This window comes from Marmota monax, unplaced genomic scaffold (assembly GCF_021218885.2).
Source record: "Marmota monax isolate L192 unplaced genomic scaffold, Marmota_monax_Labrador192_F-V1.1 WCK01_AAM20220418_F8-fsc00041, whole genome shotgun sequence".
NCBI lineage: Eukaryota > Metazoa > Chordata > Mammalia > Rodentia > Sciuridae > Marmota > Marmota monax.
In genome coordinates this window covers 13,955,233-13,975,706 of record NW_026695238.1, presented here as the reverse complement: position 1 = coordinate 13,975,706, position 20,474 = coordinate 13,955,233, and the positions used below count along the sequence as shown (strand labels likewise).

The 20,474-nt window shown below is 53.2% G+C and overlaps 1 protein-coding gene across 1 annotated transcript; it reads right to left on the bottom strand.

The window, feature by feature from the left end:
- Window positions 1-484: 484 nt before the first annotated feature.
- Tex44 (testis expressed 44) lies at window positions 485-9,007 on the bottom strand. The gene is given in 4 exon segments (XM_046439984.2): window positions 485-1,150; window positions 1,153-2,190; window positions 7,964-8,044; window positions 8,917-9,007. Coding segments are annotated over 4 exon segments (1,287 nt in total). The 3' UTR covers window positions 485-1,073.
- Window positions 9,008-20,474: the final 11,467 nt, after the last annotated feature.

Sequence of the window (20,474 nt, the reverse complement as noted above, 5' to 3'; positions counted from 1 at the left end):
CCCCCATGCCAGAAATCCCCTTAGTCTGAAGCCAAGCACGACAAGGACAGCTTGTCACCCTGCCTGGACCCTGTCCCACCCTATCACCTGCCCACTTGGCAAATAATGATGACAGCTGTAAGGTGTGAGCTTAGCAAGGGCTCTCTGTTGCTGAGGCCTTCTAGTATCTCGGGGTGGGGGCTTACTGTCTCCATTACAGCTCAGGAGAGGGAGGCCCGGAAGCCCAGGGGTCTGAATCCGCACTGGTGACTCAGCACCCTCCACCTCCCTCCGGGGGCCTCTCAGAGCCACTCCATTTGTCCCTAGGCCCTGAATGGGACAACCTGAGGACATTCTGTTTGCAAGACACCCGGAGCCCCTCTTGTCCTCCCCCACCTGTGTCACGAGCAGCTTCTCAGCCTTGTCTGGTTACCAGGAGTTCCCTTCCGGATATCTGCACTGGACCCCGGACCGCGACGTACGCGAACACCAAGCACGAACTCGATTGCCTTTTGAAATGCTGGTTTATTCGCACACCACACAAAGCAATACACGAGGTGGCTGGCTCACACTGCACGATCTTACTCTCAGGCGATGAGAGTTGATTGTGAGCAAATACATGGAGTTTCCCTCGCGCTTATATACTCTATATGTTTACAACAAACTTGTTTATGTCTAACTTATCTAACATAAGCACACTACCTAGTTACATCATCAACTTATCTAACATGGGCATACTATCTAGTCATCCTATAACCAAAAACATGTTTACAACTAAAAAGTCACTTAGTCACTGCAAAGTCCAAAACAAGTCCAAAACAAGTCCTTTTGCTGATTCATGTTGTTTATTCATCCTTGATGTTTACTCCTGTCAACCTGGTGCTGGGGTGGACCCCAGGACCTCTGCATGCCAGGCAGGCGCTCCCACTGCTCGGACAAGGGACGAGGCTGGCGCTTAGAAAATAAACGCTGGTGGTGATTTATTGATCTGCTGGGGAGCCACCCCGGGTGGGGGTGGGCAGGAATCGGGGTGAGAATCCAGGGTCTCCAGAGCTGCTGGGCAAGTCCTTGGGGTTTCCGTGTGGGATCTAGTCTCAGCTGGGGCTGGCATGGAACCGGCGCAGGGCGAGGTGACTGGTCAGGAAGCGCACGGCCGAGCGGATGCTCTCGTAGTTCTCCGCCCCACGGTCTCCAGCACCTGGGTGACCGAGCGCAGGGCCGAGCTGGTCCCTGTGGCCAGCCCGGAGGAGAAGGCCGAGCTGGCGTTCCCCAGGATGCTGGAGACCGAGTGCAGGTTGGATCCGGTGTTGGGCAGCAGTTCCGTCGGGGAGCCGTGGCTGGAGGTCAGGAAGGCCATGGCCATGGTCATGCCCATGGGCTCGGACCACACCAGGATGTTGGCCAGGGAGCCAATGGAGCCCTCACCCCCGCCCAGCAGGCTGGTCATGGAGCGCATGTAGCCGTTGTCCTCATCCGCCATGTACAGGTCGGAGTCCAGCGGCCTCCTCCCCGGGACCTCCCGGTGGGGGCTGGGCAAGGCTGAGGGCGGGGCATTGCAGGCTGCGAAGGGAGGGAAGGACTGAACCCAGTGTTCTGGGGAACCGTCCACCAGGTCGTCCCCTGTCACCATCTGGGACCCCTTGGTTTTCTCTTCAGCAGCCTGGGTGACGCCAGTGGGCGGAGGGTCAAGCTGACCACCGGCGCCTGCAGTGGCTGGGTCAGCAGCACCCACAAAGGGCGGGACTTCTACTGCAGGTAAAGCAAAGATCAGCTGCTTCTTGGGGTCCCTCGCCTGCGGTGGTGTTCCCTTCTGAGCCTGGGAGTCACGGAGCAGGCCCACGCCATCCTGAGGGATCAGTTTATCCCCAGCTAGCCTGACCGGTAGCAGGTTCTGACTGCCCACCAACACCGGCTGGGCACCTGGGTCCTGGGGCACCAGAGGTGTGATCTCTGCAGGCTTCTGGCTGCTGCCAGGAGCGACTTCATTCTTGTCTTGGTCCCCAGAGGTTGGCTTGGCCTCAGAGGTGGCCTGATCTACATCTTGGAGTTCAGTGGCCTCTGCAGCGCTGCTCTCTGGTGAGACATCTGCAGGGAGGGGGGCCTGACTTTGGGACCCTCCTGTCGGATCATCTGCAGGGCTGTGGTCAGCCTCGTTGCCCAGAAAGGCCTCAGAAGGAGCATATGGGGGGCTGCTGGTGGCTTTGGTCTCTTCTGAGGGTCATTTATGCCCTCTGCCACTTGCAGTGGGAGTGGCCATGACTCTGCTGGGCTAAGATGTCCGGGTGCTGAAGTCACAGGGGGGTGTGGGTGGCTGGTGATGTCACAGGCACATGTACAGCAAGCCTCCCCAGTGGCTGCCTTACTGAACTGAGGCTATGACTGACTTGCAGCCAAGTTTGTAGGATGGAGGTGTGTATGCAAGTGCAGGTGCTGCCACAGGGTCGAAAGGAGTCATAATGCCTGTGACTGTGGCAAATGAGAAGAGGGTACAGATGCCAAGTTAGAGTTCATCAGGGACCCCTCCCAGAACCTCTTTGCCCACTCTGGTGCCACAGGACTGGATATGGCCAGTCCTTCTGCAGGGCATTTGTTTTCCAGCAGCAGTGGGCAGGAATAAGTCAAGGCCAGAACCTGGTCAGCTCCTGGTTCTGACTGTCCCTGGCTGTGGAATTAACCCTTTGGACACAGGATAGACAAACTTCATCTTCTTCCTGCTCTCCTGACTTGGGGTGCACACAACCACAAAGATCTGCACCCCCAGGGTGTTCCTGAGACCCTGATGAACTTCTTGTGCTTGTCCCTTTAATAAAAAGGTTGGGCTGGAAAGTTTCATTCTTCTGTGTCTGTGACTCTGGGGTTGTCAGTAACACTTGGTGCCTGCTTATCATGGACCAGAGAAGAGCCAAGCCCCGTGACCCCACGGTCTCTAAGCAGTGCAGCTCTGTTCTTATACCCACTTATTGCTGGGGCAGCTGAGCCTCAGAGGGAAGAGGCAACTTATTCAAAGTCACATGAATAAGCACTAAATCTGGGATTTGAACTCCGCCTGACTTTAGCTCATGCAAGCTTTCCGGCCCCTCTGGTATCCAGGAGGGCTGTCAGAAGCACTGAGTGACTGGCAGGGTAAGGAAGCTGGGTGCTGGGAGCAGAGTGCTACCACAGCTGCTCTGGGCACCTCTGGGTGACAGCTGGTGCCGCTCAGGGTTTTGCCCTCAGTAGCTCAACTTTCCTCCCCCCCTCCCTTCCCACGCACTTTTCAATGCTGCTTCTCTCCAGCTCCTTTGCTGGCCCTCGTCTTCCTCCTCCCCTAACATGAGGCCTCTCCATGTTCTCTTCATCCCCTTTACACTCCGCTATCTGAGCCTCTGAAGCTGGCTCCACCTCTCCTCCTCCTCCACTTCTCCTCTCAACCCTTGCTACCCACTTATTCTCCTGTGGTGCCCTGAGGCCACCTCAGAGGTCATGGGCAAACCCGAGTTTTGGGGAGTATGGGGGCGAGGCAGCTGAACCAAGTGAAGGAATGTGGAGGAGTCTGCTAGTTGACCATCCTAGTTGCCCTTCGTTCTTACTGTCAGACCCCAGTTTCATTCAGGGTGGCTGTCTGCTCAGCTAAAAGAATGGGTCTCCCAACCTCTCTTGCAGATAGGCAAGAACATGAGACCATATTCTGGCAAAAGAGAAGCAAGCAGAAAGAATTAGGCAGTACTTTAGAAAGGATCCTTCAAAAAGCTAAATATCCTTTGGCTCTTCCACCTTTTATGCCTTTGGCTATTAGGAATGTAAGGCTGGAGCAGTAGCAGCTATATTGATCCTTTGCCGCGTTTTCTGTTCTCGCGACTAAAAGGCTGAGGGGTCACTCCAGTTGAACTGGGCTGACTGGGCTGCACGAAATAACCACACAAGAGACACAAATACCTTTTTCTTTGGGGTCGCTGTGAGGGCTCCTCTGACCTTAAGGGTCCGCAGAAAGAGAGAGACAGAGAGCACGTGCTGACCCCTTTCATTGAGGAGAAGCTATTCAAATGAGGCAAGGGGTCAGGTTTCAGGGGGCTGAGTCTATCTTCATGATGTCCACTGTCAGCAGGTTGACTGACACCTGGGTAGGCCACACCCAAGGGCACAGTAAGAGAAGGGACACACACAAGGCACTTCCATGGAAGATTCTACCCTAAACAGGGCAAGGGGTTATATTACAAAGGAACAGGTGAGTGTAGCTTCACCCCTGGGGCTATAGCAAGACACACCCATGCACGAGACACTGACCCTCAAACCCAAGAAGGGTGCCACATTTCTGCAACTGAGAGCCTCAGCACCCAGCCGGGGAGTGTACCTCAGTCACGTGTAAGGTTGGCCTTCCACAATCCTTGAGGTAATCCTGTGGGTGGAAGGTACACACTAAGATGGTAGAGCACAAGGGTGGAAGGAACCTGGGTCCCTTGGTTGGGGCTGTCATACCAGCCACCAGAGAGAACTACTGCCAATACCCAGAACTCCTCTATGCGAAGGAAAATAATCACACATGTGCTTAAATTGTTGGCATTTGGGGGTTTTCTACTTCATGCTTCTCAACTCAGTTCTCACCTAAATCTGACAATTCGGACAGCCCAGCAGGGGTGTCTTCCCTGCTGACTTGGACATCTTCCTGTGGTAACATGAAGGGCAGCATGGGGCACTGAGCACAGCGGGTGGGTGTTCCCCACTTTCGGGTGAGGAGATGGAGACACACAGCCAGCTTCACAGCCAGGGGAGGCGTCTGCACAGTTCAACTCCCCCTCGCACTGCCCTCTGCTTCTGGCTAGATGTTCTCCCCCAATCCCATCTTTTTTGGGGCTGTGGGAGGTTAACAGGGATTTAACTCAGGGGCACTTGACCACTGAGCCACATCCCCAGTCCTATTTTGTAATTTATTTAGAGACAGGGTCTCACGGAGTTGCTTAGGGCCTTGCTTTTTGCTGAGGCTGGCTTTGAACTCACGATCCTCCTGTCTCAGCCTCTGGAGCCGCTGGGATTCCAAGCCTGCACCACCGCTCAGGCCCCAGCCCCATCTTTACCAAGGAAATGAAACTGTATGTGTTTGAGGCGTGTAGCTTCGTGTTCTGGGATATATTACACTATGAAATATCCCCACCGTCAAGTCCTGGTAACCAGGGAGCTTCGACAGTGATGACCACTCCTGCTGAAGCCTCCCGGGGCCCTAGGGGTGGTGCTGACGCATCCCGGTTTTATAGATGAGGAAGCTGAGGCTCTGCTGAGGCTCTTCGTGACTCACGTGCACACGGATGGGACCAGAGGCCCTTCAGAGCCACTCAGAGCTCACTTCTGCAGACCCCTGGTCACAGGGAGGGTGGCCTCTTCCTGTTCCTGCTGCCATAGGCACTGTTTCCCATGGTCCCACCCCAGGATGCTGCTGCTCCTGGCCTCAGGGTCTGGCCCCTCCAGGGGCTGCTGCTGGGCAGGTGGACCTACCTGGTGCTCTCTGGGGCTCTGTGGCCCCTGATGGCAGCCCCCACCATGGCCATGGTCACCTAGGGGAGGGCAGTGCCGCCCAGCCTGTCACTGAAGCCACTCTGGGGGGCCTGGGGAGGGCCTGGGAGCCTGAACTGTGGCTGGCTGCCCCTCGGGGTGCTCCCAGGCAGCTTCTGGGGGTATCAGCACTGATAGGCCAGGACGCCTGGTTCCAGGACTCCTGCTTCTGGAACTTTCAAGAAACAGAAGAGATGGAGGGAGCAGATGGCATGGGAATTCCACCTAGAACAGAGCGGGATTTGTTTGGAAGAAACAGGTTAATGAGCCCCGGGGGGGGGTGGGGGGTGGGGGGGGTGTGGGCGCTGGGCCCCAGGGTTGGCTGCTGAGCCCCTGAGGGTTCTCACCTTACAGAGGCGGGGCTGCCCAGCAGGGCCAGTCCTCTGAGGGCCTCTGTGGGGAGGTGCTGGGTGTGGGGTGGGCGAGGTGGGGCCCAGGGGCAGGACTCCAGGAGACTCAGGTAAATAGCCAGGGGGAGGCTGCACTGAGGGGGAAGGTCAGGGCTTCCCCCGGAGGTGGGGGCGGGCAGGGACTGGGGAGGGCCAATAGCTCCAGAGAATGTTCAAGGCCTTTGCCAAGCGAGCCTGGCCTCTGGCACAACAGCAAGTTTAGACTCCTTGGCTAATGCCTGCCCTGTGCACAGGGCTGCCCGAGGGACAGAGGACAGGAGGGTTGAGTCATAAAAACAGCGCTGGGATGGTTGGCTAAGTGTCTGGAAAACACTGGGTGAGCTTCTCACTTCCACTTTCAGATGGATTGAAGAGGAAGAAAGAGACAGGGCTCACCGCTGAAGGAAGGCATTCGATTTGGGGGAGGAGAATTACACTCTAAACACAAAAGCCAGTAGAGAACTCCAAAAGAGAAAAACAAGATTAAAAACACTAAAAGCCAGGCATGGTGGCTGTAATCCCAGTGACTCTGGAGGCTGAGGCAGGAGGATTGCAAGTTCAAAGTCAGCCTCGGCAATTTAGAGAGGCCCTAAGCAATTTAGCAAGACCCTGTTTCAAAAAAAAAAAGGCTGGGGATGTGGCTCGGTGGTTGAGTGCCCCTGGGTTCAATCCCTGGTACCAAAACAAACAAACAAACAAACACTCTCAAAGTTTTAACAACAAATCACAAATCGAGAAAAAAAAAACAAAAAAAACTATAGGTAGTATAAAGATTCATATGTATGCTATACAAGATCCCAAACAAATTGATGGCCCCATTGGATGCCCAAAAACTATATGCAAAGGACAGAAACAACCTATTCACCAAGAAAAAACACTTTTTTCCCTTTTTCTTCTTTTTGTTTCAGGGGCACATAACTGCTGAGCCATATCCCCATTCCTTTTTATCTTCATTAGAGACAAAGTCTTACTAAATTGCTTAGGGCCTCACTAAATTTCTGAGGCTGGTCTTGAACTTGTGATCCTCCTGCCTCAGCTTCCTGAGCCACTGGGATTACAGGCGTGCCCACCACATCTGGCTTCACTAAGGAAATCTCAACAGCCAATAAACATGGCAAAATGTTCAAATGTATCAGTAGTCAAAGAAACACAAGGTACGAAAGCAAGATTATCTTTAGATAGTAGGATTATGTGAAATTTGTTTTGACTGTATTTTCTGATTTTTCTGCAGTAACAGTTATTGCTTGAATTATGATCCACCCTGGCTGTCGAAGGCACGCAGCTGTGAGATACTCACAGATAACGTGCCAACTGGCAGCCCATGTCAGAGAGCAGCAGCAGAATCATGGGCAAGGATTGTCTTTTGAGTTTTTGTTCATTTTTAAACATATACAATTCTTTGCCTTTTTGACAATGCATAAATATGACTTAAATTACCAGAACAAATTTGCAAGTTAAAATAAATTCCTTTCTCTTAACTTCCTAGAAGCCTGGGCCCTGATGCAAATGGGATTCCTGGGGCCACCAGCGCCCACAGAGTGGAAAAATTGGACCAGGACAGATCATCCCTCCCGTCCCCTCTCTAAAACAAAGGGGTGCTTCAGCCCTCCCCACGTCACACACACCCTGACTGCCCCAGCGCTGAGGGCAACTATTCTGGTGCGCCCCCATCTCCACAGTCCACCCTGGCCATCCCTCCCCCACCATTGTAGAGCTGTCTGAAGGTCCAGGGAGAGGAGTCCTCTCAGACCACTCAGAGGCCTGGCAGGTGGCTGTGGAGTGTGGCCTAAGGGGACCCAGGTGCAGACCAGCCTTGAGAGGCTGCAAATCAAGTGTCCACACAAGGGAGAGCCCCTCCATCCTTCCTTCCTGAGTACTCCTGGGGACCTTAAGTACCAGCTGAGGCCCTCAGATAGAATCCTGAGGTGATTGAGATAGATGTCTGCATTAAAAAAACTACCCCCTGCCCCCCAGCACTGGGAGTTGAACACAGGGTCTCACACAGGCCAGGCGTGGCCTACCAACGAGCTACATCCCAGCCCTGTACCATTCAGATTGAGAACAAGTCCCACCTTGTTGTCCACACCGCCCAGTGAGCTGAAGGCTCAGTCCAGCAGTGCCCAGCTTCCCGGAATCCGGGATGTTGGCAAGACCTACGGGGGTGGGGGGGGGTGCTAGACTTTGCCCTCAGGCTCCCCAGCTCTCTCCCAAACCCAAGGGCCTGCTGTCCTCTCTCTCTCAGGGGGAGCCTGCAGCCTCAGCCAGCTGTCCTGGGCCTCCTGAGGTTGTCCCTGCGGATGGTCCTGCTGCCTCCTCCCGCTTTGCCTTCCACCAGGGAAACTGGGGCGGGGGGGGGGGGCTTTCCCACCTTCCTGCTTCTTTCCCCAGGAGACTGCTCTAGGGAGAGGTCCTCACTGAACCTGAGCCCTAACCCTGAGGGTCGCAGCCTCCGTGGGATGGATTTGGAGAAACAATGGAAGCTGCGGGCCCTGCTCTGGGAAAACGCCTGCCCACAGCCCACCTCCAGGACAGAACCGTCCCTGGTCGTACGCATTTCAGGAACCTGCAGACCCCAGAAGCCACCTGATGGGTGGTTTAGAGGCAAACAGGGCTGTGGACAAGGAGGAGGGAGGGTGGGCAGGGCAGGCAGAGCAGCACCAGGACAGTGGGCAGTGGGCCCTGTGGGCAGCTGGGGACACTGAAGATGGCCTCTGGAGGGAGGAGCAAGACGTCTCTCCTCCTGGAGGCCACGGGACTGGGGAGGCATGGAGGAAGCAGAGCTCTGGGAGGCTTTCTGGAGGTTCAGAAGCACCGTCCTGTAAAAGCCCTCCTGTGTTGCTGCAGTAATGAGCACTGCCTTATGCAAGTGTCCCCCCCAAAATAGACCCTCTCCTAGGGCATTACAGGAAGGGCAGGGTCCCCAATCTAGTCATGGTTTCTTCTCTTTGGGGTACTGGTGTTTTACCATTGAGAAGGAGACTCAGGGTACAGACTGTGGAGACGCAGGCGGAGATGGGAGCCGTACCTCCACAGGCCAAGGAATGCCAAGGGTTACCAGGGGCCACCAGAGCTGGAGGGAGGTTTGGAAGGTTCTCAGAGCCTGCACAAGGAACCATCCTGCCGACTCCTGGGGTTTGGACCTCAGGTCACCAGAACTGTGAGGCCCTGGAGGTTGCAGCAGTTTGTTAAGGAGCCCCAGGAACTGAATGTGTGTTCAAATAACCCAGGACATGTGGCCAACAATAGGTTCCTTTGCTGAAGAACTTCTCAGAGGCTTGAATGAGCTAAAGAATTTTCCGAACCTCCAAGGGGAGAAGGTCAGTGTTGAGCACGACATTTCCCACAGTGATTTAACCAAGGAAACCTGTTTACCTGTTGTTCAGCTCAGGCTGCCGTAACAGGATACCACGGACAGGGAGCGTGTTTCCCTCCAGTCCTGGAGGCTGGAAGGTCAGGACCAAAGTGCCGTCAGGGCTGAGCTCTGGGGGGGGGCTCCCATCCTGGTTCATAGGTAGCCTTCTTCCCCGCGTCCTCACGTGGCCTTTTCTCTGTGTGCACCCTGATGGCTCTTACAAGGACACCAGTCTTATTGGATTGACCTTATTTAACCTTAGTAACCTTCTTAAAGGCCCTGTCTCTAAATAGAATCACACTGGGGTTAGGGCTTTAACATGAATTATATGAATTTGGGGGGCACAATTCCATCCATAGTACCTTATGCATCTGGGAGAGATTCATTTAATTGCCTTGAACTTGTGTTAACGCAAGAATAGTCAGAGGTGACATGATTAGATTATGAGACCTGTGTCCTAATCAATCCATCCTAGTTTGAACTAGGTGGTGACTGTAGGCAGATGGGGTGTATCTGAAGGAGGTGGGTCTGGGGTTCTGCCCTGGAAGAGTGCATCGTCCCTGTGGCCCCTCCCACCTCTGCTTTCTGGTGGCCAGGAACCGAGCAGTGCTCCTCTGCCATGCCCTTCCGCCATGATGTTCTTCTGTTCACCATGGGCCCAGAGCAATGGAGTCGGCCACCTAAGACCTCTGAAACCCTGTGCCCCAAATGAACTTTTCTATTTCCAAGTTGTTCTTTGGTCACTGTGAAGAAAAGCTGACTAACACAACTGTGAATTGGCAGGTGTCAGTTTACTCATCTCCGAGTGAATAAAAATGTCCTTGGCCATAGCAGGAGAGGAGGGAGGGCCTGGGGGATAATTTTCTAAACTCTACAATATTATGGAGTCTACTCTCTCCACTCCCCGAAGCATCACTGATTATTTGCCTTGCGGGCCAAGGAGACAGCAGGAAACAAACAGAGGTGTGAAAAGTGCTGTCCCCTGGGGCTTGGCCTCTCTTGCTGCTTTTGGAGTTCAGCTGCCAGATGCTTGGCGCTCAGATGCCCCGTTTATCCCTCACCCCACCCAACACAGGCAGGTGAGTGAGGTTTCTGGGACTTGGACCAGGGAGCTCCAGGTCAGCTCACTGCAGCCGCACTGGGAACCGGGTGAGACCAGCAGGAGAATCACCTGGCTGAGCCCAACCCAAAGATGACAACAGTAATATGCCTGGGACCAGGGCTCAGGGACAGAGTGCAAAGGCCTGGGCTCAATCCCTCGCATGAAAACAATAACAAAAAATACAAGTGGGGCATTGCCACCCTCAAATCCAAATGCTCCAAAATCTCAAACTTTTTGGGTGCTAACATGATGCCATAAATAGAAAATTCAATAGTTGGCTTCATGTGATGGGTCACAGTCAAAAACAGACTCACTAAAAATCATGTATAAAATTAACTCTAGGCTAAGCGTATAAAGTGTACATGAAACATGAATGAATCTTGTGTTTAGGCTTGCAGATATTCCAAAACCCAAAAAAGCTGAAATCCAAAACACTTCTGGGTCCCAAGCATTTTGGACAAGGGATACTCACCTTGCAGCTGCTTTAAGTGACTGGGTCTTGAGGTGGTTTTGCACTCAGTAGGGGTGGACAGATGCCAAGCGTCTTGGAAGAGACCTGTGGCTATCAGTGCTTTGGAACCAGCTCAGGCTGCTCCCATCAGTGCCAAATCAATCTTTTCAGTCTTATGGAGAAACTGTCTTTGTCACCAGTCTGGCTGTTAAAGTTTTCTAGCGTCTTAGAGACACCCACCTGCTGAATATCAGGGGAAGAGTTTCAAGTTGATACCCCCCAAAAGTCAGGAGTGGGCTTGGTTCAGTCAGCCCTGAAATTAGCCATCAACTGAAACGTGGTGTGGAATGTGTTCAACATCTAAAAATGGACTTCCTCGAACAGCTCTCTGGATGCAGCCGATGAAATACTCAGGTTTTACTTGCAAAGACATTTCCTTTGGAAAAAATGGTAACATCTTCTGAAACCAATGGAAGGGACTGCCTTGGTGGGAGGGTTGGGAGGGGAAGGGGAAAGGGAGAAAAGGGAAAGAGCACACTTGGTGCCTCCCCAGGCTGACCCGGCTCTCTTCTGCCCCCCAGTGCTGTTCTGTGGCATTTCAGGAGAGTGCAGGAGGTGGGGGGGTTGTTTATTTGGCAGTGCTGGGATTGAACCAGGCCTTGGAGCATTCCAGGACACTGCTTTACCACTGAGCTGCATCCCAGCACCACTCCCCCCACCTTTTTTTTTTTTTTTTTTTTTTGACAGGATCTTACTAAGTTGCCCAGGCTGGCCTCGAACTTGGAACCCTTCTGCCTCAACCTCCTGAGGGGCTAGGATTTCAGATGTGAGCCCCCCGCTCCAGCAGGTGCAGTGTTAACTCAGCTGAGGGCTGATCCTCTCAGGGTTGAGTTTGAGCTCCAGCCCCAAGCACAACGTGAGCAGAAGTTTGTCCTCTGCCTCCTTCCCTCTCTACTCCCAAAGCTGCCCATTTGGTGTCACCCCACAAAGTGTCCAATGGCAGGAGAACATGGACCATTAGCAACCTCTGCCTCTTCAGGGACAGTTTTATCTTGAACTCCTCTCAACATCATATTGGAGGTCAACACTGAAGGTCATCCAAATCCCACATAACTAATCGAGAGCTGGCTTGCCTTGCAGTTCAGATGGGGGGCAGGAGGGTGGTGATCAATATAGCACACATCTTAAGAATTTTGACCAATTTAAAGTGAACAATTCACTTTAGGTGGTATTAACTACACCCACAACGTCACATGACCATCTACACTATTTAGTTCCAGAACTTTCCATCACTCCTACACCCGTTAAGCAGTCATTGCATTTGACACACTATACTTTCACATCTGTGGTCTGTTGTAGGAAGTTTTTACTCAGTTTTCACCAGGTAAAGCTGCAGTAACAAGCTATCCCAGCACGTCAGTGGCTCACAACAATAAATAGAGGCTTGTTTGTCACTTGTCTTTACATTTCTTTTGTAGATTGGCTGTGGCTTGGCTTCTCTGGGTTGTGGGTCAGCTGTGGCTGTAATTCCAAAGCCAAAGAAGAGCGCCATCTGGAGGACAGGCCTGTTGCGGAGTGAGGTGGGGGGGACAAGGACAAGTGTGATGGTGGAAAAAGTAAGCACTGCTTCTTAGCTCCTGCCCCAACATGCCTCAGGGGCAGGTCCACACAGGTGCTGTCCGAAAAGGCAGTCAAGATCAAGCCCAAAGTCATTGGCACTGGATGAATACTCTTTCCCCAGAAGAGAGAGAAGTTGTAGCATCCTGTTCAGGAAAGGGGAGAGGATAGTTGGGAACAACAGCAATCTTCATAGACATTTCCATATTTAAACTATCAGAGCTGTTGATTTCTCCCCCCCTCCCTTTTTTTTTGGTACTGGGGAGTGAAGCCAGGGGTGCTTAAGAACTGAGCACTGAGCCACATCCTCAGCTTTTTTTTTTTTTTTTTTTTTTTGGAGACAGGTCTCACTAAGTTGTTTAGGGCCTCACTAAGGTACTCAGGCTAGCAACTTGTGATCCTCCTGCCTCAGCCTCCCGAGCTGCTGGGATTATAGGCATGTGACAACATACCTGGTGATTTCTTCTTTTTAATGGAATTAAGTCTTCTATAATTTTTAATTAAATTTTAATTATTATTGCTGTTGTACAAGTAAAGTTTTAAAAATATTTTTTAGTTGTAGTTGGACACAATACTTTTATTTTATTTATTCATTTTTATGTGTGCTGAGGATCGGATCCAGCACCTTGCACATGCTAGGTGAGTGCTCCACCACTGAGTCATTACCCCAGCCCTCAAATAGTGCTTTTTTTTTTTTTTTTTTTTTTTTTTTTATTTATTTATTTATTTATTTTAGTTTTTAGGCAGACACAACATCTTTGTTTGTATGTGGTGCTGAGGATCGAACCCGGGCTGCACGCACGCCAGGCGAGCGCGCTACCACTTGAGCCACATCCCCAGCCCTCAAATAGTGCTTTTAAAAGTCAGATAATTCTATAGAATTTATTAAAAAAATTCAGCAGCTTCCTTCCACCCAAAGTACCACACCTCAACCAATTGATAAAGAACTTCTTTCCGATACTATTATGTGCCAAATCATCTCACTTAATCCTTACAACTACCCTGGAGGTGAGCATGGTTCTTACCTCTCCATTAGAGATGAAATTTAGACAGAAGCAGCCATTTCTTTGGCCTAAGAGGCCTCTTGCCAGCAGGGGGCAGACTTGGGACTGGAGCCCCGGCTACTCAATGCTGAATGTCTCAGTGTTGGCCTCCACTTGGCACTCTGCTGGCATCACTGGGGAACTTGTCAGAAACTCCCCTTCTGAGGCCTCTCCCCAGCCTCACGGAAGCAGGCATCAGAGTTACAGTCAGCACTGAGGGAACTAGATGGACAACTGGTCTACCATGTTGCCCGTGGGATCAGGAAGGTACCTGGAGCCCCTGTGCCAGACCCCCACCTCAGTGACTGCCCTGGCTGCCTGCTGAGCACAGTCAAGCCACAGTGAAGATGCTACCCCTGCCCCTCCCAGCTGCAGCCCCACTTCACGGTCATCGGGGCCAGTCGGCAGCCCTCCACAGGTTGCCCTGTGCAAGGCCAAGCCCCCATGGCCGTATGCAGGGCTCCGGCTGCAGCCTGGGAGCTGGTGAGTGTTGGAGAGTCGGGGTCAAGGAAGAGGAGGAGGAGTGGGAGTCTCAGGGGAAGCCCTCAAGTCAGAGGGGGCTTTGGGACCAGGGGGAAGCCTGGGGGTGGAGAGTTTAGGGGGGCAGTGCAGGGCCAGGTGGACAGCCCCAGAGTGGCCAAGGGGGTTTTTGGGCAAACTGCGTGTGCCCTTCCTCTGTCCCATGCTGGGTGGGCTCCTCTGATCCTGGCTCTGGACTTTGATGTCTGTTGGGTCTGAGTTCTTGGGACACCACAAAGGACCTGTTCTAGTGGGCAGTCTAGGACCCACCAAAATGGAGACCAGGCCTGTGAAGCCACTGGTAACTGGGTCTGCAGCTGGGTCCTCAGGGGTTCCTGAGAAAGGAAAGGTCAGGATGGTGGAGCACGAGCCAGGCACTGACCCCACCTGGCCAGATGGTCAGTGGACAGCTTGGGAGCTGAATCACCATTCATTCTTTCATTCTGAATGTTCCAGGTATTGTCCACTGTGGCCCTGGTGTTGGGAAGATGCAAGAGAACAGACCAGTGGGGAAGTAAAGGAGGATGATAAACCAGAAAATAAACAAAAACCAAGATCTTTTCAGACTGTAACCAGATTTTAAAAGGGCTGGACAGATCCAGGGTCCTAAACATGGACGTGCACCTGAGGAACTTCCGGATCCGGGGGCCTAAACATGGACGCCTGAAGCGCTTCTGGATCCAGGGGCTTAAACATGGACGTGCGCCTGAGGAACCTCCGGATGCTATGGCCTAAACATGGACGCCTGAGGCACTTCCGGATCTGAGGGCCCAAAGATGGATGCGTACCTGACGAACTTCTGGATCCGGGGGCCTAAACATGGACGCCTGAGGAACTTCCGGACCTGGGGGCTTAAACATGGATGTGCACCTGAGGAACTTCCGGACCCGGGGGCTTAAACATGGATGTGCACCTGAGGAACTTCCAGACCCGGGGGCCTAAACATGGATGTGCACCTGAGGAACTTCCGGATCCATGGGCCTAAATATGGACGCCTGAGGAACTTCTGGATCTGGGAGCCTAAACTTGGACACCTGAGGAACTTCCGGTTCCTAAAGCCTAAACATGGACGTGTACCTGAGGCACTTCCGGATGCTAAGGCCTAAACATGGATGTGCGCCCAAGAAACTTCCAGATCTGGGGGCCTAAATATGGACGTGCACCCATCAAACTTCCAGATCCTGGGGCTTAAACATGGACGTGCGCCTGAGGAACTTCTGGATCCGAGGGCCTAAACATGGATGTGTCCCTGGAACTTCTGGGTCCTTGTGCCTATAAATGGCAGGGCGTGACTCTCAGAAGGGACGTGGCCCATGAAGGGGAGCCGCGTATGGGGCCTGTTGGGGGGCAGACTGAGCTGTCTCACCCTGAACTTGAATGTGACGGTGGCCTCACTTCCCGGCCTTCCCCTGGATGTCACTTCCTCCCCTTCAAGGCTGTGCCGGGGAGGAAGTGAGACCAGTGCAGGGGCCAGGCCCTGAGGAGGGACCTGGTCTTTCTCCTTGCTTGGCCAGGCCCCCGACCTAGACGGGGACATCTTGTGACACTGGCTGCCTCCTGCATCCCTGCCCCAGGACCTCAGGGACCACAGGCGGGGACAGTCGTTGATTCTCCCCTGGCCACTGACCCTCAGCCCCGGGGTCTGCCCAGGTAGAGCTCTGTCTCCCAGAGAGTCAGGGGGACCCTGTGACCTGCTGCTCCTTACCCACCATTATCCTGGGCAAGCACAGGTCAGGACACCAGACGCTATTGAGAGTGACATCTCCTAGATGGGCGGCTGGGGACTTTGCCTCTGTCCCCAGGCCTAGGACACCAGATGATCCCTCCCAGAGACAGAAAATAACCCCACACTGCCCAAGACTTATTTTTAAGCTTTGGATTCTGAAATTTTCCTGCTGCCACCTTCTTTGTGAAGCCACTTTTTCAACAGAGACAATATTCCAGGGGAGAAAACAAAATAAAACATGGAGTCAGTCAAACCAAGCTGACACATCTGGTCCTCCCAGAGAAATCTGGATTGAAAGGAGAACAACCATTCTCAACTGGTGAAATAGTGAAGTTCCCTTGTCCTTATTTTGCATAAGCAAAATAAATAATCTGATGTTAATTCTTAAAAAAAAAGGGGGGGGGCTGGAAAGGGGGATATTATTACAAACTTGGTATCATGTTAATGCACGGTTAGAACAAAGAGATGAGAAGGTGCCAGACAAACAGCCAGGGGAAGGGGAGTCCTTGAAGCACAAACAACACATGCAAAGGCGCTGAGGTGGCAGAGGGACCTGGTGGGGGAGTAAGAGAAAGTGAGCAGAGGTGGGTGGGGCCAGCCCATGCACTCATTTGAGGTTTATTCTAGGACTTTCAGCAGAATCTGATTGACGTAAGAGCTGGTTATGGGATTTGAGCTTCATGAGTGTTTCAAGTGGTTTCTGTAATTTTCCGTTTACAGCATTGTTTTGGGTATAACTTCATGGGGTATTTTTGGTTCTCTGGCCTTTTGGGTGACACAGCAGTGTGCATTTTCTGATATGCAGCAGCAGGGCAAGTTTCAGCAAATGCCCCACTTGCTACCTGTGACCTCGGGGGTCACCTTGGGATCGATGCCCACAGCCAATGAACAGTGGGTCCCTTATTCCTGAAGCACCACCGCCCAGCACCTCCCATACCTTCCCTCTGAAGGGTAGATGGGTCATTCGACTCTGTAGAGAAGCAGACCAGTAGGGAACACGGAACACACGCAGGAGCGTAGGGACACACACACGTTTGCACGGATGTGTATTTATGTAGAAATAATCTATTTGAAGATATTGGCTCTCATGCTTCTGGGGCTGGCAAGTCTGAAATACGCAGGGCAGGGTCTGGAGACTCAGGCACGAGTCTTGGGACACAATTTCTTCCCTGGGAAGCCTGTTTTGCTCATGAGTCCTTCAGCTGATTGAATGAGGCCCACCCATAGTATCGAGAGCCATGTCCTGTCCTTAAAGTCAAGTTGGTCAACATCTGCAAAAGTCCTCCTGGCTGAGTTGACACATGTACCCAACCATCTCAGGAGAATATATAAAAGCTAAAACAGTGTTTTATTCTGTGATCAGCTCGGGAAATCTTTGAGCTAACCTGAGGCTCCTTGGGTCTGCTGCTCTGTGAACAGAAGGAAGACCAAGTAAGGCCCTTCTCGTGGCCTTCTAGAGGCCAAGGAGAGGGCCCCGGGAGAAGCCACCCTGTCAACACCTTGATCTCAGACTTCCGCCTCCAGAACTATCCTGTTCTACCCCTGGTTCAGTCTGCCCCCCATGGCCTCCTGCAGTGGCAGCCTGGGGAGTGGATGCCCCTCCGGGGCCTGGCCCGGCCTCTGACTTCAGCCCTGGCTCTCTCTGACTTCTCTAACTCACGTGTGGAGACCCAGCTGAGGAGTCCGGGCCTCCCACAGTCTGCTGAGCAGCCCACACCCTGAAACCTCCTCTTCTGACCCGGTGGTTTGTGTGGTCACAGGAAGTGCAGCCGCAGGGACAGGCAAAGTAAGACAGAGGGCAAGTGAGCTTGTCCCCCACCCCTTGGCTCTGGGTGAAAGGGCAGGTTACTTAACAGTCCCTGCCACTGTTCCCAGGCGCGCGCGTGTATGTGTGTGTGTGTGTGTGTGTGCGCGCGTGCGCATGCACATGCATCACATCAGCCTGACACCAGGCCTGCAGGATGAGCTGAGACCAGCTCTCTAGCTGCTCTGGACTTTGGTACAAGCCTCTGGCTGCAGAGGCAGCCAGTGGGGACATTCCTCCTGTCTGGGCCCCCTAAAGAGAGGAATCAACCCCACCCCAAGGTACCTTGACTTCCCACCCGGTGGGCTGCTGGCCTTAGCTTGGCTTCCCTCAAAAGCAGACTTAGAGCAAGAATGGGCAAATGTGCTCCCTTGGTGTGTAGTTCCAGAACCACAGGAGGGGTGGAGGGAGTGAGGCGAGAAGAGGGGGTGGGAGTGAGGTGCGCGTGGGCAGCCAGGGTACAAACCACCCTCCCGCCTCTGAGAAATGGAGACACGTGCCCTCCTCACTGTCAGGATGGGGTCCTGCCCCCAGGGCCACCCGGGGATGACATCTGGGCCCAGGTTCCCGGGAGGTCTGGCTGGAGGTGCCCGTTCTTGGCCTGCCAGGCCTGCCCTCCTGGTGCCCGTGCTAGCCCTGGGGCAGGGAGTAGGTGGCAGGAGGGAGCAGGTGGCAGGAGGGAGCAGGTAGTGGCATGGCCTCACTGCCTGGGGCCTCAAGTCAGAGTTGGGGTGACACAGTGGAGCCGGTGACAGCTGGGCTGAGGACAAGGCACTGTGAGGGGGCCTGGGCACAGAGAGTATCACAGGAGGGAGGCGACTGGTGAGTGATCTCTTGGCCAGTGATGGACTCTAGAGAGGTCTTCGCCAGGGGCAGGTCAGCAGCATCTACCCGTGTAACCACCACAGGAGGGAGGAACACTGACGACTGACCTCTCTTTTTAAATGAAAACAAAAAGAATGGCCTCTCCTCTCCCCAGCCTGGTCTCCGTCCCAGAGATGCCCACTGTCCACTCCAGACTCTGGCTCCCAAAGAGGTGGCAGCAGCCCTGTCCATGACACCAAGCAGGAGCCCATGACAGGCCTGGCCATGCCTGGCTACAGGACCAGCCTCCACCCGTCCTCCTCTCACCAACCCTGTGGGGGACACATATGTCCCCTCGTACAGACGAGGAAGCTGAGCCCAAGAAGGGAAGGGTCGCAGCCTGTCCACCCCAGTCCTTGCTCTGGCTCCGCCTCCCGGCTTGCTGCAGAGGGCTGGCCTGCTCAGGGACTGGAGTGGAGAGGCTGGGTCCTGCTGGGGTCCTGCTGGGGTCCTGCAGGCCCTGCGAGTTTGGATCCTTCCTTGATGCTGGGCTCTCCGTGGGCCTGAGAGCCTTTGCCTTTCAAGACCTGGTAGGAGCAGCCCGGGGTTTTTTCCTTGCATCTCCATATAAACACACTTGAGAGCCTTCTGAGAATGTACATAGCCAGAAGGCAGGATCCCAGGGGACCCCCCACTGCCCCCCCTCCGTGGAGGGACGATGAGGGTGGCCACAACCACCGTTCTGTAGGAGCCTGGGCTGCTCTGTCCCTTCCTGGCCCCTGCTGTTTCCCTCCACACCCCTTCCTCCCAGGGCCAAAGAGGGAAACCTCGAGATTTTTTTCCTGGTGGCTTGGAATAAAATACTCAAAATCTTTTTGCTCAGTGAACATGCCAAGCTCCTGAGACATGCACCTATTCTCACTTATCATGATGTAACTGCATGCTAAGTGCCACTTGGACACAGTCATTCAATACTCAGCAAAATGTCACCTACATTTTTCAGATGAGGAAACCGTAGGAGTCTACGCAGCAGGCCTCCTATGAAGGGAATTAAAACTTCTGTCAGGGGTTGTGGCTCAGTAGTAGAACGCTCGCCTAGCACATGCGAGGCCCTGGGTTCTTTCCTCAGCACCACATTAAAAAATAATAATAATGGGGCTGGGGATGTGGCTCAAGCGGTAGCGCTCTGGCCTGGCATGCGTGCAGCCCGGGTTCGATCCTCAGCACCACATACAAACAAAGATGTTGTGTCCGCCGAAAACTAAAAAAGAATAAATATTAAAAAAAAATAATAATAATAATAAATGAATGAAATGAAGGTGTTGTGACCAACTACTAAACAACAACAAAAACAAAAACACCACTCTGTCTCAATCCCAGTGGTGCCAGAGGTTGAGGAAGGAGGATGGCAAGTTTGAGGCCAGCCTGGGCAACATAGCAAAACCCATCTTAAAATAAAAAATCAAAGGGATGGGATGGCTGGGCCTGGTGGTGCACGCCTGTAAACCCAGTGGCTTGGAAGGCTCAGGAGATCCTGTCTCTAACTAAAATACAAAAGACGGCTGGGGTGTGGCTCAGTGGTGAGTTCTTGCCTAGCATGTGCCAGGCCCTGCGTTCCATTCCCCACCCTCGCCCCCCGCACTGGGACAATAGCAAACCTGTCCTGGAAACTCATCTTAGAGCCTCTTAAAACTACAAGTTGATGCCCTGGGAAGGCACCAAGCTCTGGTTAGGTCACTCTTGGAATTTTACCAAAAGCTCCTAAGCATTGACTACCAACACCGACATCCTGAGGAAAGGCACCCAGAAGGCCTGACTTGTCGCCCAGCGTAGCTGCCCTTGGTCCAGAGGGTAAAAGGCTTGCTCATGGGAGATAGTAGACTGGCCCACGGAAGGTGCCAGGCCAGCCCATGAAGGTTATGCAGCTCTGGGGGAGTTAGGAACAGCACCCAGCGGAGCAGTTTTTGGAGAAAACTCAGGCAGACGTAATGAGGGAAAGGCAACACGGGCTTCAGCAGGAAAACTAGGCCCACACGTCCTCAAAGCCCTGCTCCCAGAGCCACTGGGATCACAAGCGTGTGCCACTGCACCCGGCTGCACTTTTTGTTTTTAAGGTAGTTTTTTGAAATTGGACCTTTAGGAAGCGGGGACTATGGTCAGAGCCA